Source organism: Vulpes vulpes, chromosome 15, assembly GCF_048418805.1.
Source record: "Vulpes vulpes isolate BD-2025 chromosome 15, VulVul3, whole genome shotgun sequence".
Lineage (NCBI taxonomy): Eukaryota > Metazoa > Chordata > Mammalia > Carnivora > Canidae > Vulpes > Vulpes vulpes.
The window spans coordinates 87,955,885-87,973,572 of NC_132794.1; the positions used below are offsets into that span (position 1 = coordinate 87,955,885).

Below are 17,688 nucleotides of genomic sequence, written 5' to 3' on the forward strand. Positions count from 1 at the left end.
CTTGTGGTCATCTTGCTTTTAGAGAATTTATCACTAGTTCCCTGCATCTGGGAATATGAAGACCCTTCTTAACACCCACAAATTTTAGTTTCTACCCTTTACAGCTGCATTTTTATCCATATAGAAACTATAGTGTGTACGCGCATGCGCGCACACACACACATGCTATTATGATTTCATTAACTTAAAAATATTTTGATAGATCACAACACAAACACTGAAGGACAGCATTGCCTCTAGAAGAGGCAGGCAGTGCACACCCTGACTTGAAGTCCCCTTGTAGTGCTGTGTACTCCCAGGAGCTATGTGAAGTCCCCACGGCTGTGTACTCCCAGGAGCTAGAGCACACTGAGGCATTCCCGTAGCCAGTCATGGCAGGCACAAGCCAATTCCAGAGAAGCTGGTGGATAAACCTTTTACCACCTTTCTCGCAACCTTCCCTCCCCTCTCCAGGGTGGTCTCATGACTCAAGGAAAAGAGAAGATGTGGCCACAAGTGCCAGTGGAATTGAGGAGTAGGTTCTGGAGGAGAAGACAGCCTAGGATTAGAGCCCCAGTGGATCTGGAACATAGCAATATAACATGAGCCATTTATGTAATTCAATATTTTCCAGCATCCATGTTAAAAAGGTAAAAAGAAATAAGCAAAATTACTTTTAATAATTTATTAGCCTGATATATCCAAAAAATCATTTCAACATGCAATATTTATAAAAAATGAGACATTTTTACATTCTTTTCTTTTTATATTAACATGTTTCACACTAGCTTTTCATTAAAAAAACTTTTTTTTTAAACTAACATGTATTTCACATGGAGAGCACATCTCAGTTCAGATTGCCACATTTCAAGTAATCAATATTCACATGTCTAGAGGCTACCATATTGGACAGTGCATATGAGAGAGCAAAGAAATGAGGATAGACTCTTCCTAAGCCGTTCCCAGAGTTGGGGGCGGGGGGTGGAGTGCAGTGGTTATGTGGACACCATCGTCCTGCAGCTCAACATCATTCCCGGCAGGCACAGAGACTGCTGTCTCCCAGAGACAACCCTGGGCAGCTCAGGAGAATGTCCTGCGCAGATCCAGAGCCCAGCCAGAAGATGCACCACACAGTGTCCTATACAGAGGATGCCAAGTGGAGCTCATGGGCCAAATCCAGGCCATGGAGGAGTTGTGTTTGGCTCCCACAGTGTTTTCAATCTCTTGGAGTAATTGTTGTTTTCATAGCTTTATATTTCCTTCCTGGCTCTTATAGACATTGGATGTGTAATATTAAATTACACACACAGTTCTTGAAGTCAGGTAGTCCTGGATGTTAATCTCGACTCTACCATTTTTTAGCTGACATTGGATACACAATTCTTCATATGTCTTCTACTATAAAACTGGAGATCACAATACTTCACAGAGATGTTTAACTTGAGTGAGATAAGGAATTAACTGGCTAGCACAAAGCTTGGTACATAGTAAGTACCCAGTAAATTGTGGGTATTAGTTTTCATTCACAGGAGGCATGAATTCCTTAGAGCCCTTACCATGGTCCTATTTCAATATGGGAAATTTAAGAAGTACATGCGTAGCAGCAGCTCTCAAAAACAACCTTCATTTATTTGCAAACATAGATGTTGAGGAATGGGTTCTACACTCACAATTTTTAGACAACCTGTTTCCTTTCTGCTGCCCACAGGTATGGTTCAACTGAATTAAGCAGTCTTCAGTACCAAGGCACTAACAATTTTAAATGGCTTATATCTGGGAATGAAAGGGCAAAGCTAGCAATGACACCAGTGGCCTCTCCTGTTAACCTCCATTCTGGTTCCAAAGTGGAAGATTCTTTGAATCTGGGCACTGGATGCTGCTAGTAAAAGAAATTAATGACCAATTTGGACCAAGACTTGGCTATTGCTCAACCCCAATTTTTATTTTTTTTTTTTTCATTTTTTATGGGGAAATTAAAAGGCTGACTTTAAAATATCTAAACAGTCATGATGAATGCTATACTACAACCCTCTAACCTGGGCTTCAGCCTTCCTTACTATTCATTCCCACCCCCATAGACTTTAAATTCAGAAATGTAGGTAGGACAAAGAAAAAAAAAAAAAGCCACAGGGGACAGAGGCCCCAGAACTGGCTCAGGAGAAAAGGAAACTAAGGAAAACTCTTCCCGGGGAAACTCCTGTTTTTCCATCTTTCCTTCCTACTGTTTAATGCAGATCTGCTTCTTCATTCCTTTCTACAATTCACATATTATGTGCTCAGCACTGTACTAGGCATTTTGATCGCCCTATTTTTTCAAAGTAACTCTTATCTCCTCCATCCCGTTTTTCTTTTCTTTTGCATTACTCAGTTTCCCGTGTGCTATCTGTAAGAGTCCCTCTGTTTCCTGCTCAAGAACAAGACATGACTCCTTTCTTTACAGTATATAATAAGCTGGTCCTTGGGGGATTAGGAAAGGGACAGATAGTTCTGAGCAGCACCTAGAGAGCCAACATGGCAAAAAAGGACCGCATGGGTAGGTAATGGAGTAAAGACAACCGCAGGGTTTTTATTTGTGCTCCAGATTTAAGTAACTCCTTTGTTATCAAAAATAACTACGTCAGCATCAATAACCTGCTGATTATAAAATATATTCTGGCAGAGAGAGAGAATTAACATCTAATGAATACTTGCCATCTGCCGGGCACTGTGCAAGGCTAGTGGCTCTCAGTATTTTAGTGGTCAAGGACTCCTCTGGGCTTCCTATGGAAGCTATAAAGTCTCTCCCTTAGGAAAATTCACATGTACACAAAATTTTACATAGACTCACAAGGGCAAACTGTGTTCCAAAGCACAATCACAGACTCCAGATTAAAACTTTTTGTGCTAAGCCCTTATATCTAAGAGCACGTCATTACTGAGACAAGATACCATTATCCCCACCTTACAGATGAGAGGACATCCCCAAGGTCACATACATAATAAGTGGCAGAAACATTTCAACCAGGGTTGTCTAAACACTACTTGCTGCCCTAGATGAAAATGTCATTTGGTTTCTACTGTTATTATAACTGTCACTACTTATTTTCATTCATTTTTTAAAAAGATTTTTTATTTATTTATTTATTTATTTATTTATTTATTTATTTATTCAGAGAGAGAGAGAGAGAGAGAGAGAGAGAGAGAGGCAGAGACACAGGCAGAGGGAGAAGCAGGCTCCATGCAGGGAGCCGGACGTGGGACTTGACCCCGGGTCTCCAGGATCACACCCTAGGCTGCAGGTGGCACTAAACCGCTGTGCCACCGGGGCTGCCCCCTCACTCCTTATTTTTAAACAAGGAAATAAGATTATGTGAGAAACTGAAATCTGTGCAAAACACTCTAGACTCAGCCACAGGACATGAGAAAGGTTAGAATTCCCAGAGGTTCCAGTCTCATTTCCTATCAGCCAAAGGCCCATTCCCCCTGAACTCACCTGCTCAGATGAAAAACAAGGCAGAGGTACTTTTCTTAGACAGTGGCATATTCCTCAGAACAAGAAGCAACCTGTTAATAATATCTCAATAAAACCGGGGGGGGGGGGTATTTTTAAAGAAGCAACCTCTCCTTAAGATAACCTATCAGTCAAAACAGGAATTAAGAGACCAGTCAGAGTCTATGGATATGAAACAAAAGAAATTTAATTTCAGAATATTACATGAATAACAAAGAAAGACAATGCATATGGTTGTTTCTTTATACTTACATATATATATATATATATCTGATATATAGTCAAATAAGAATGAAATACAAAAAAATGGTGAAACAGTTAAGGAACCTTGCTTCTCTTGTTGAGCAAGATCAGGGAGAGCCAAGGGCGACCCCTACTATGGAGGGCTCCGGGTGGGAGTGTTTTTCCCAACAGGCTCTGCCAGTTTCCAAGCATTTGAGGGAGTGCTCAATGGCTCTTCAGCCCCCCGGCTGTGGCCTCGCACACTCCAGTTTCCATGGCAACCCAAGCACTCAGGCTATTATGTACTCACCTCACTAGCCCCTACACTGATTCTCCACTAGTGGAAAGATGTCAGTACTGGCTGTCTAGGAAAGCTAGCTTTTCCAGGGGAGTTTTAGATTGGTTTTGAAAAGCTTGTGCATCTTAGGAACCCAAATTTTCCCCAAATTCTAGAGCAATCTTGCCAAATGCCAATATCCAGGTTTAGAACAAGGTCCCATCTTCAGTACAAAAGCTTCAGGGTGAAGGGGACAGGGATGAGGCTCTCTCTAGGAAAAGAAGTTCTATTTAGAAAAGACCTTCCAGCATGTGTGTGAGGCCCTGTACGATATAAGGAAGCAGCAAGTGTCTAGAGAAGTCTGTTCCCAAAGACGGCTTCCCCAGTTATGCATGGACCACACAGCTGGTCACTGTAGGGCACAGGAACAATGATCATAGGTTCTCCTAGAAGGCAGTATTTTAAACCATATCCTAACAGTCTCCTGTGAGGGAAACTACACAAAAACACTGTATCTGGGAGGAAAGGCTCTGCTCTGACACTCTGGGATCTGCTGGCTTCCTTACAGGTCAAGAAAACGGCCACCTCTAGATCTCCCAGTGGTCACCACAGTCAACAGCCCTGCACTACTCCATTTCCCAAGGGTGCTCCCTAGAAGGATATTCAGGGTGAAGAGTTGGTGGAGGACCAGCTGTGGTTTCAGTTATAACCAATTAAGTACCAGCTCCTTTAACATGTTTTGGCACTCAGGTACAATCAGGATCTTTTAATCTTTCACTGTGGCAGTGGAATCTTTCAAACCAGATTTCCTGGTCTCAGTGCAAAAGTCTATCATAAAAAGTTAGAAATTCCAGTGTCTGTGGTTTTCACTGATCCAACTAGTGTAGCTCACCCTGGACCTGAATCGAGGAGGTGCTCTGTGTCTTCACATTTATGCCCACTGGCACAAGTCTACTGTCCTGTACTAACATCACATCAGAATCCATCACAACTGACCCCAGAAAGAAATGAAATGTTAAAAGCCATAAAAGGAAGCATTTCCAAAGAGACTGTTCCAACATGAAAAATAAACATAGCAGATTAAAACAACAACAACAACAACATCTTATAGATTAAAAAAAAACAAAACTGTTAAATACTGGCTCAAAAATACACCCCTCACCAAGTCAGAAAGGAGACAGTATCCTGCTGTGGCAAATGATAAAGAGCTTTTGTCTTTGAGTTCTCCAAAAGATTCCACAGGATTAGAACACTCACATATTACAAGGCAGAAGGTTATGCTGTTTATTTCTCAAATTTGGATTCCAACTGGATCACAACTTCTATTTAAAAATGACCTATCCCACCCTTTAAGCAAGGGAAAGTATATTTAATAAATAACTTAAATGAAACATGCATACCCAAATTCACATATAAAGTGCCCAAGCGGGCAAGCTGTACAAAAGCATGTGCATGTGGTAAGCATCTCTCTCACCACCCTAGCCCTGGCACAACACCTAGGTTACCAATTCCATTCAACCAAAGTCTTCTAAATCTCAGCTACCTCTCCCTCAAATAGAACCCCAGAACAAAGCCGAAGACAGGAAGATATCAGGTCACTGCACTGCTCTCTCCACCTGATGCCAGGCATGTTTAACAGACCATACCACTATGGGATGAAACACTTAGACAAATAAAGAAAGGAAGTATCAGGTTAAGGGAGAATACTATTCCAGTCTGGTCGAATCAAAAGCAGTCTCTCTGTGCATTCACTGGTAGTTGGTCCTTATTTTCTCAATAATAAAAAAGCCAAATAGAAACCTACACAAATATATTTGCTAATAAGTATTTTTAAGAATGATATAAAACTGCTCTAGAGAAAGGGGCTTTTAAGCAGGCTTATATACCCCACCATCTATTGTTCACAATCCAAGTTGGAAGGCCAAATTTTACATTTCTCTTCACTACTGCTATTAAGCAGCAAATGAAACAGGAAAGTATGGAAGAGAGGATAGCTGGCCACCAAACCAAACTGTGAACCCCCAGAGTCATCTTTCATTTCGGCAGAAACACAGCTCTTTCAAGAGTTTCAAGATAGTCAGCAAGTCATACTTTGCTGGGCACTGCTTCCTCACAGAGCCTGACTGAGCTCCTGCACAGAGTTTGAGCCATTACTTAAGAAAGCAGGCCCATTCCAAATGCTCTCGCCTGCCACATGCTGCTCTCTAGGCAGTGAGTATATACAACAGATCAAAGCCATGCCACTGCTTGCTTACCTCAAACACACGTGAACATCCCCAACCCAGTCAAAGCCCCAGCCCCACCTCCAAACTACTCCTGCGCCCATCCTGACAAGGAGGGGGGCGGTGCGGCAACCCTCCTCAAACACTGATGATGAGCCACAACAGCTTCCAAGGGAGAATATGCTCTTTGAAATCCTCTCAGCCCTGCAGAGAGTGATGCTCACTTCCCCCCGTGACTCCTGCTCTCAGGAGACCGTCTAGCCTCACACCCAATCCCTTAGAAGGTGAAAGATCATCCCAACCACAAGGTGTCACCCTGGACATAAAGCCAGCTGGCCCCAACCTAGTCACACTCCAGAGTTTCCAGTACATTCAGATATTTCAGTAAATCTCTCTCAAGCCATTGGTGACTTTCCTTGAGTCACAGTGATCTGGCACAGAAATACTGGCACCAGAGATGTTTTAGGTGAGGAGAGACTGAATGAAGGAGACAAGTTCCACAACCACACAATTACTTTGTCATCACTGAGGAGAGGGAAAGAAAGAGAAGGGGGAGAGAGGAAAGGAGGGAGGAAGGGACAAAGTTAAAAACTGACATTTGTTAAAATATGGTATCATTCTGAATTCTCCTTTTTCAATAACTCAGGTCCAAGAAATAATTTTTCTATTTCTAGGAAAGCTGTAAGTTCTTTGAACACAAATGGTATTGAGGAATATAGCCTCATGAGATAAAAAGCTTTCCCAAAGCTTAAGGTGAAAAAGAAGGGAAAGACATCTGTCTTAGATGTAATTTAGATGACATAAATAAAAAATGGCTTCAAAAAAAAAAAACCAACAACAAATAAACAAGAAACAACCAAAATACCCCCCCATACCATCAAAACAGAGAAAAACCTCAAGTATCAGTTGAAAATAATATTAATCCACTAGGACTGACAGTACTTAAAAAAAAATCACTGGTAGTTGAATACAACTTTCATATTTTAAAAAATAATATCAAACAAATACATGGAATGAGCACTGTAGCCCACCTGGTTCTGCCCATTTACTGTGCTATGTGAGCTGGTTGGCTGGTTAGTGGTTTCTCCACAATATTTTCAAAAAGAGAGAGAGATGCTAGCACCCATTCAGTAGACAGAGTTTGCAGACATCCAGTGAGTGGGGTTAGAGGTATCAGTCAGCTCATAGGATTAGTTGACTTTCACAATGCAAAATGCAGCATGCAAGCTGCAAGTCCAAGCTTCTCTGTGAGCAGTAATGATGCCTGGTCCACTAATGAGAAAATTCTGGATGGACAACAGGAGAATTCTGGATCCTTCAGAGGAATCCTAGGTTGAAAGAGAAACAAAAACATTAAGCATATTTATAAATCTCTTTTTGCAAACATCTCACATAAGAGCTAGAGAATCTATACTTAACTTCTACAAACTGAGGGTTAAAGAGCTTAATTGAGAATTTTTGACTTTCTATCAAGTAAGTATCTCTTTGTCCATGTACCCTAATCTCAGTTCATTAAAACTTAATGGCAATAACAGCTACCAATGTACTAAGTGCATATTTTGCACCAGACTCCACTCTGAACTCCTTATGTACATTATCTTATTTATCTTCACAACAATCTGTGCATGAGGTAATGCTCTTGCCATTTTACAAGTGAAAAATCTGAAGCCTACACAAGTTAACTTGCTCCAAGATTAACAGATATTAAGCAGCAAAGCTGGGAATTGAACCAAAGTATAACTGAATGCAGAGCTCAAAGCCTTACCACAACTATGCCTCTTACCAGCAAATGTTTATTAAATGCCTACAAGGCACTGTCAGTACTGGGAGGAAGAGAACAGAAGACAGGAGGCCACAAATATATTCTCAGGTCTGGCCTTTGTCTTCCAGAAGAGAAACTAGCTACAGATACCAGACAACACATGTGAAGTAAATAACCACAATAAATCATACTAAATATGTCAACATTTTAATAGCGTCAGTACGAGTTCAAAGGAAAACATTCATCTGGCTGGGTTAGCCAAAGGTTTCAAAGAGGAGATGTGGTTTAGGTTGGGCTTTGAAGGAAGTAAGATTCTCACTACTGAAAATAATGCCCAATAATAAGAAGGTGACAAATCAGCAGTCCTCATCTGAGGGTGAGTTTGCCACCTCCTTCCCAGGGGATACTTGGCAATGTTTGGAGGCATTTTGGGTTGTCAAAACCGGGGAAGGGTGCTACCAAGGGAAGCTACTAACTATGACACAATGTACAAGGCAGCTCCCCATGGCAGAGAATTATCTGACCCCAAATGTCTACAGTGCCATGTTGAGAAACCCTATGCTAAATAAATGTCTTTTTGGAGCGTGCTCTTGATGATAATAAAATTGCATTATTTCCCTCAAATAATATTCCTTTTATAAAATCACCATCTGGAGATGCCACGTTTAGGAGCAGTTATTCAACTGAGAGAATAAAGCTGTGGGTTAGCCCAGGCTGCTGAGAGGTAAAAAGCAAGAGCAGAGATAAGCAGAGAAACTCAGGATAGAGCACTTAAAACACAAAGAGAAGGGCACCTAGGTGGTTCAGTTGGTTGAGCATCTGACTCTTGGTATCACTCAGGTTGTAATCTTGGGGTTGTGAGAGCAAGCCCTGCATTGGGCCCCATGCTTGGCATGGAGTCGGCTTGTCTCTCTCCCTCTGTTCCTCCTTACCCCACTCATGCACGTGTCCTCTCTCTCAAATAAATAAAATCTTAAAAAAAAAAAAAGAAGAAGAGGGAAGAAGAAGAAGAAAGAAGAAAGAAGAAGAAGGAAGAAGAAGAAGAAAGAAGAAAGAAGAAGGAAGAAAGAAGAAGGAAGAAGGAAAAGAAGAAGAAAGAAGAAAGAAGAAGAAAGAAGAGAGGTGGGCCAGCAACAGGAAAGCTACCAGAGAGATGGAAAAGAATTCAGAAGGAAGAACAAGAATAGGGCAGCATTATGACAGCCAAGGCAGGCCTTTCAGAATACAGGAAGTGACCAAGGAGAAAGCAGTATGAACATGCCACTGCCTAATCCAATCAAAGGTGTTCATTATGTGTGGGCCCCCAATTTTCTGAATCACTTTTTTATTTTTAAGTAGGCTCCACATCCAACATGGGGCTTGAACTCATGACCCTAAAATCAAGTCACATGCTCTGCTGACCAAGACAGCTGGGACACCTGATTCATTAATTTGAGAATCTAATAAAACTATATGTTCTGTCCTTCAGAAAAATGTACATAGGCACCAACACATAAAATGACATCAACAATACCAAGAACTTGATTAAAGCCCTTAGGAGGTCCATACATAACAGCTCAAGAATCCCTGCTCTAAATCTTCTTGGTAAAATATGAACTTGGCTTATTTCTTTAATGCATTTCTCCCTTCTGAAAGTAGAATTGTCAGTATAAAAAGACTTACTATTTCTTGATTCTTTTCTTTTCTTTTAAAGATTTTTTTAGGGATGCCATCAGCTATTTATTAGCGGCTAAGCGTCTGCCTTCGGCTCAGGGCGTGATCCCGGGGTCCCAGGATTGAGTCCCACATTGGGCTCCCTGCCATGGAGCCTGCTTCTCTCTCTGCCTGTTTCTCTGCCTCTCTCTCTCTCTCTCTCTCTCCCTCTATCTCTATCTCCATGAATAAATAAAATCTTTAAAAAATAATAATAAAAAAATAAAGATTTTTTTTTTTATTCATTTGAGAGAGAGTAAGAGTAAATAAAAGAGATCACAGAGGGAGAGGGAGAAACAGTCTCTCCACTGAGCAGAGAGCCCAATGCAGAGCTTAATCTCAGGACCCTGGGATCATAACCTGAGCTGAAGGCACACAACCTACTGAGCCACATGGGTGCCCCTCTTGATTATTTTCAAAAACGAGAGCCACAAAAGGTATAATTTATATAAAACAATGTATCCTACAAAAATAACTTATGCTTAGTTTTGATTTACAGATATATACGTAGAAATATTTAGACACACATAACTCAAACACTCAACTTGTCTAAAGACAGCTCTGCTTTGACAGCCCAGTCAGAAGCAAGATGGAAACAAAGAGCATTCAGATAATTCATTCAAGAATAAGGAACAAGACCACACTGAAATCTAATCTTCTAGAAAAGAAAAAAGATTCATCCGTAAGGGCTGGACTTTTGTTCTCTTTCTATTGCTGATGTCTCAAATCGTAATTAGCTCATGTCTCAGTAGTAAAATGCACACATCAAGCCAGAGATCGCTTCATCTGCCACGTGAGCCTTACAAAACAGACAAGTCTCTGCCAGTCCTCTCTAGTCATAACTATCACTACTTGTTAATGCTTCTAAGACATTATTTCAATTAAGCCTCATAAGAAATCTGTGAACTAGATATAACTATTATCTTTATTTTCAGAGGAGGAGATGAATGGTTTTTCTTGGTTAGAAAAATGAAGTCTCAAATCAGGTCTAACAGCAAATCCCCTGGTTCTCCCAGTGGACCACATGGCTTCCTCAGAAAAAAGCACAGCAGCGGCTGCCTTTTACCAGAACAGCCTGCTGCAACCAGCAGTCCCAGCACCAAATAATCTTTTTTGTCCTAAAAATATGTTGTATGATATGATTTCCAGGGTCCAGCAGCTATTTATTTTTTAATTTTTTTTTAATTTTTATTTATTTATGATAGTCACAGAGAGATAGAGAGAGAGGCAGAGACACAGGCAGAGGGAGAAGCAGGCTCCATGCACCGGGAGCCCGACGTGGGATTCGATCCCGGGTCTCCAGGATTGCGCCCTGGGCCAAAGGCAGGCGCCAAACCGCTGCGCCACCCAGGGATCCCCCTCCAGCAGCTATTTATTAGCTGGAAGCCTCACTGAATAAACAAGGCCAAAGTCTACACAGAAAAAGAACATAACTATTCTATGTTTATTGAGCATATTCTTAGCATTTCTGTACTTGGTCTTTCAAATTAGTTTACACTTGCTTTTAATTTACTCAACAAGTATTCTTAAGATTTTTTTCATATGTGTCCCATCTGCCCAAAAACGCAGGGGCCATGTGTGTCCATCTTCACAGCTCTACCCCTCAGCACCTGGGACAGTGCTGGGTAGATGATCAGTAATCATCTGCTGACCAGCCTTGCAATTTTACATTGCTTTTGACAGTGGGAATTCAAAAACTGCTACTGATGGACTAGAGGCAGAAAGGACTTACATTCAGTAAGAACATGGGATAAGTACAATCAATACCTTTTTTCCCCTCTTTCTTTCCCTCAGACCATTTCAATCTTGTTGGTGTCATCGTGACAGCTGGAGAGCCAGAAAATAACTGTAACAAGAAAATTTTATAGTGGCTTAAATGTGCTAATTAATGTCATTCCTACAGACAGACTTTATTAACAGAATTATTTGCTTGTTCAATTTCAATGTGAAGCATTTTACTGAGGCTGATTGTATTTACATCATTAGTTTTAACTGATTTTATTGCTGACTTAATGAAGCAGCATATCTGGGATAACTAGAAGTGCCACCCAACATATAATGCAGTGCCAAGAAGGCCCAGCTCAAATGTTACCTGCCAGTAAGAACTATCCCTCCAGCACTTTGTGGAGCGTTTTCACTCTATTTGTCATCTCTGCATATGACATATATAACTATTATCCTTATTTCCAGAGGAGGAGACGGGCTCAGAGAGAATGAATGGTTTCCCTTGGCCTCAAATCAGGTCTAACGGCAAATCCCCTGGTCCTCCCAGGGGACCACATGGCTTCTTCAGAGGAAGAGCTGTACCATACTAGCTATAGCTTCCTGGAACTCCACATGTGTTTGTTTTTGACTGTCAACATAAATTAAAGGATTAAAGAAAAGGCACAGTTGAATGACCTAGAGAAACACAGTATAACAGAGGACGGTATATCAATATTTCTCCTTTCTACCAATGTCCACAAAGATGAAGTCCAAAGAACAATATCTTACTAAGTTCATATTTTCTTTGCTGGTTCTCTTCAATTCACCAATGGCTACAGATTCCGGAGTAGGGTACTTGTTTTTCTTTTCTGACATCATCTGATTTCCCAGGACCTTCCGCTGATTTAGGAAGAGAAAATATGTGATTTATAAAGATCTACTATTTACAGCTCTACTGGTCTTTAAATCTATAGTTCCTTAGTTTAAAAAAATTTCAGCTTTTTGGTAAATTCTCCAAGGCCATCTTATAAAGAGATGCCAAAGCATGTTACCAAAAACTATGAAGTTATTGCCTTTCTTTAGGTGATCACTTTTCCTCTATATTTAAAATAGCTGAAATAAAAAAAAAAAAGCTGAAATATAAGAAGCAGGTTTATAGTTGATTTAAACTAGCAAAGCAGGCCAATTACAGTGTGTTTCTGAAGTCAAAAAAAAAAAAAAAAAAACACAACCACCACCAGTTATTTACCAGTATAATTTTTTCCCCAAATATGTGTTGTCTCTGGCAGCTGTTAAGAGTCCCCTCTCTAATAAAAATTAAAAAAAAAATTTAAAAAAAAAAAAAAAAAACCCCGGATCGAGTCCCGCGTCGGGCTCCCGGTGCATGGAGCCTGCTTCTCCCTCTGCCTGTGTCTCTGCCTCTCTCTCTATCTCTCTGAGACTATCGTAAATAAATAAAAATTAAAAAAAAAATTTAAAAAAAAAAAAAAAAAGAGTCCCCTCTCTACTCAGGGAAACTTCTTCTGGGTCCACCTTAAGGCTGCTTCCCTGTCATGTCCTTGTATGGGATTAGAAAATTTGAAGAAAGTCTTTAAGAGTTTCTAATATAGCCACAAGAGTGTACAGGCCTTCTTAAGAGGTTCACATGACTATACTGTCATTCAGAGCAGGATTAAAAGACCTTTCACCTGAACAGCTTAGAAGCTGACATAACCTACTATAACAGCTGATAGTGACAATTCTACCATCTTTGGGGAATTCTTATCTTTTTCTTCTTAGAGGATAGTTTAAATCCCAAAAAATGTAACAAAACTAGAACATTAAACTCTACAATATGAATCAGCAACAATATTAAGAATATTTCAATGTCAAATAAGAGAAATTTTGGAGGAAAAAGTCTAGCCCACGAAAGAAATCAAAGCAGAATATAAATAAAATAGCTAAAATGCAGGAATGCTGGAAAAATGAGACTACTACATCTTCCTTTCAGAAATCAGCTGTCACCTCAGAGTTAAGCTGAAAGGGGGATGCTAGGAGCCAAAAGACTGGCTATAAAGCTTCCAAAGAACTTTTTTTTTTTCAGATTTTATTTATTTATTTGAGAGAGAGAGAGAGCGAGAAGAGCACAAGCGGGGAAGAAAGGGAGAAGCAGGCAGGAGATGGAGAAGAAGCTTCCCCACTGAGAGAGAGAGAGAGAGAGAGTGAGAGGCAGAGACACAGGCAGAGGGAGAAGCAGGCTCCATGCAGGGAGCCTGACATGGGACTCGATCCTGGGTCTCCAGGATCACACCCTGGGCTGAAGGCAGTGCTAAACTGAGCCACCAGGGCTGCCCCCATATTTACATTTCAAATCAACATTTAGCAATACATCTAAAGCCACTGCAGAAGAACTTACTAGGCAGAGAAAACTACACCCATCTAGCTCCAGTTAAAGAAATATTTTTTTGACACATAGAGAAACCTTTATTTGACTAATAACTTTTCTTGTTATCAATCATCTCAATGACAGGAAGTCAGAGAGAATGAAAGACTTCCAAGTAAAATGAACCAACAATGAACTATACCCAAGGAGGTGAATGTACTGCAGGGGTTCTAGCAAAATAAATTACCTTTTAATTATAGTAAAATATACATAACACAAAATTTATCATTTTAACTATATTAAGTATATAGTTCAGCATCATTAATTCCATTCATATTGTTGAGCACCATCACCATCATCCATCTCCAGAACCTTTTTAATTCCCCAAATTGTGTACATACTAGACAATAATTCCCAATTCCCCCAAACCGTTAGACCCTAACAACCACCAATCTACTTCTTTCTCTATGAGTTTGACAATTCTAGGTATCTCACATAAGTGGAATCATATAGTACTTGTTCTTTGTGACTGGTTTATTTCATTTAACATAATGTCCTCAAGCTCATCCATCTTGTAGCATATGTTAGAATTCCCTTCCTTTTTAAAGGCTAAATAATATTCCATTGCATATGTATGTGTGTATATGTGTGTGTATATATATACACACAATATTTTGTTTATCCATTCATCTGTCAATAGATATTTGAATGGCTTCCACCTTTTGGTTACTGTGAATAATAGTGCTATAAACATGGGTGTACAAATATGTGTTCATATCCTTGCTTTCAATTCCTTGGGGTACATATCCAGAAGCCGAATTGCTGAATTCTGTAGTAATCTTACTTAATTCTTTGAGGAACTGCCATGATGTTATCCATGGCAGGTGCACCATTTTATATTCCCACCAGCAGCCCATGAGGGTTTCACTCTTTCCATGTTCCCACCCACACTTGTTATTTTGTTTTATTTGTTTTTAAATAATAGTCATCCTACTGTTATTTTCTATCTTACTGTGGTTTCGATTTGCATTTTCCTAAAGATAAGAGATATTGCGCATCTTTTCATTTGTTTATCTTCTCTAGAGAAATATCTACGTCCTTTGCCCATTTTTTAATTTTTTTCCCATTTTTGTAGGAGTTCATTATATATTCTGGACATTAACTCCTTACTAGATATATATTTTACAATATTTTGTTCCATTCTGAGTTGTTTTTTCATTCTGTTGATCACAAAGGACATTTTGATGTCAAGCAAGACTAATGTCTCACAGACTAATGGCCCCCACAGGCTAACAACTGCAGGCTAACAACTGCAGCTTAAAGAAAAAATATATATTACATGGTATTTATTTTTATTTTCCATTTTAATCAGACCTCCTTACTGTTGTTGTATTTATAGATTTTAAATTTATAGATGTTAAAATAATTTTAAAAGAAACACAGCAGAACACAGAACTGTGCTTAATCTCTCTCCAAGTTAACCAGAACCTTGCCTTAGTTTTATGCCTGAAAATTCTAATCCCATTATTACGTTATCTACTGCCACCTGATGGCAACATGCCTTAACTACAAGTTCATATAATCCGCGAGGACGTGTGAACTGAATCCACAAGTATAGTGATGACAGCAACAGACCAGTAGATATTGTACTTGTTTTTAAAACAAGGTTTTTAAGTAATTTGCTGCAAAGGAAGAGAATATACAACTGATTAAAATATTAAGCTTACAAAAAATTTAAGTCACCTAAAATTTGCTAGGCTCAGAAAATCCATTTCCTAACCATTTCCATAAGTCTGTCAACTCCATTTCTTCATAGCTTTTGCAAATTGTGCAGTGGGGTTTGTAGCACAAAGTAAAGAACTCTCCACATTGGGGACTCTGTCCTCAGGCCCAAAGAGAAGGAAGGACCTTTCTTTTACTCTCTAATCATAAGCTCCTTCTCCAATTCGAAACACAGCAAAATGCTATAAAAACACAAAGTTTTGCCAAATTCTATCCTTATCCTCTTACAAATAAACCCTTTATAGGATCCCAAAGAAGAGAATAAAACTGTTTATGCATTGAAAAGTCAGACTGTTAAATTTTCTCTAAGTCAATGCTAAAAATGAGAACACAGCATACCTACCTTAATAAGGCCACTGAAGGAACGTGAACGGGCTCTTTTCTGTACCCGAGGAGTAGAAGATTCTCGCCCTGGTGTTTGGGTCACAGATTGCTTATTAAACTAAGAGAAAACATAAACATTTTACTATTATTTACTCTACCAGGAGATAGGATTCTGTGATAATCAACAGCTAAGTGTAAATATGCAGAAAAGTCCAGGAATAAGTGAGTCTGTACACATATGGATTAGTAGGTTACTAAGCAAATTTCAAAAGCAGAAATGATGTTGCCAAAAAAATTCAAATTTATTAAATTACTATAAGGAGACTGTACTTCATTTTCCTTTTTCTTATGTACTGTAAGTTTGGTAGCATCACCTCTATTTTATAAACAAGGAAACCAAGACCCAGAGAGTTATGCAAATTGCCCAAGATCTCCAGCTGGTAATCAATATTTTTTGCAGAAAATATCTTGGACATGAAGAGTGACCAGCACAACCTAAAACAATCCTTAATTTAACATTAATTGCATACAGAATAAAAAAGTTACTAAAGCTCTTTAAATGGACATTTATTATGAGTGCTTGTCAGCACTATTAATGGAAGAAATATATCAAAATAAAAAGTGGTCAATTTCATCAATATCAACTCTTTGTTTGATGGTATCTAACATGGAAAAACAGAAAACCTAAAACACTGTATAGTCTTATTTATAATGCTTTGATTAGCAATTTATCTCCTCAGTTAAAAAATATAATACTTGGGAAGTATTATACTTGGATGGGTCAGCAGTTGAACATCTGTCTTTGGCTCAGGGCGTGACCGGGATCCAGGATGGAGTCCCTCGCTTCTCCCTCTCCCTCTTTCTCTCTCTCTGTGTCTCTCATGAATAAATAAATAAAATCTTAAAAAAAATAATAAAAATAATACTTAAAACTCTTCTACTTGTCTGCCTTTTCTAACTGTAGTTTCTAAATATGTGAATTGTAATTTTGCAAATTTTTACCAGTTCAAGTTCAGTTCTGGAGGTTTAAAAAAAAAAAATGACACTCTTCATACATATTATACAGGTACCAAAAAGTTCTCAAAGTTAATTACCAGAAAATTTAGTCACTTCTAAAGAGTTTACAAAGCAAGCATCCCTCCAATATATCATTCCTGATAATGTTGGCCAGATGCAATAGGGGGGCTGTCTTGTACCTAGCTGGTGGGAGCATTAATAATTTTCTGGGAAGCTATTTAGCAATGTTTGCCCAGTCTTTTCAAAATGCATACAGTAGTCCCCCTCTATTCGTGGCTTTGCTTTCTGTGGCTTCAGTACCCTGTTATCAACCACAGTCCAAAAGCAGATGATTCTCCTAGCCTAGTAGTAGTAGCCTAACGTTATGTCACAATATATATATCTACATCAATATATATATCTACATCATTCACCTCACTTTATCTCATCATACAAGCATTTTATCATCTCACATCATCACAGGAAGAGTGAGTACAATATAGTAAGATATTTTAAGAGATATTTATTTTATTTCACAGAACTTTCACCACAGTATACTATTATAATAGAACAACTATAACATACTTCTATTTTCTTAGTAACTATTGTGGTTAATCTTTCACTGTGCCTAATTTATAAATTAAACATTTATTATAAATATATATATATATATTTTTTAAAAACAGTATATATAGCGTTCAATACTATCCATGGTTTTCAGGCATCCACTAGCGGTCTTGGAATGCACCCTCCACAGATAAAGGGCAGGAACTACTGTATTAAAAAAATACACACTATCTATGAAGTTCTTACCAAAAAGAAAAAAAAATCTAATGTATTCAGATCAAGCTTCTAGAATTAGATCTAACTACAAAT

General features: G+C 39.0%; 1 protein-coding gene across 1 annotated transcript in view; it reads right to left on the bottom strand.

Moving 5' to 3' along the window:
• Window positions 1-3,638: 3,638 nt before the first annotated feature.
• The window catches only part of ARHGAP19 (Rho GTPase activating protein 19), a 63,492-nt gene continuing 49,442 nt past the window's right edge, over window positions 3,639-17,688 (bottom strand). The window contains exons 9-12 of the mRNA XM_025991331.2: window positions 15,836-15,934; window positions 12,138-12,248; window positions 11,412-11,490; window positions 3,639-7,518 (exon numbers count right to left, since the gene is read on the bottom strand). Coding sequence (XP_025847116.1) covers window positions 7,508-7,518; window positions 11,412-11,490; window positions 12,138-12,248; window positions 15,836-15,934 — 300 coding nt within the window. The 3' untranslated portion in view covers window positions 3,639-7,507. The remainder of the gene's footprint in view (window positions 7,519-11,411; window positions 11,491-12,137; window positions 12,249-15,835; window positions 15,935-17,688) is intronic.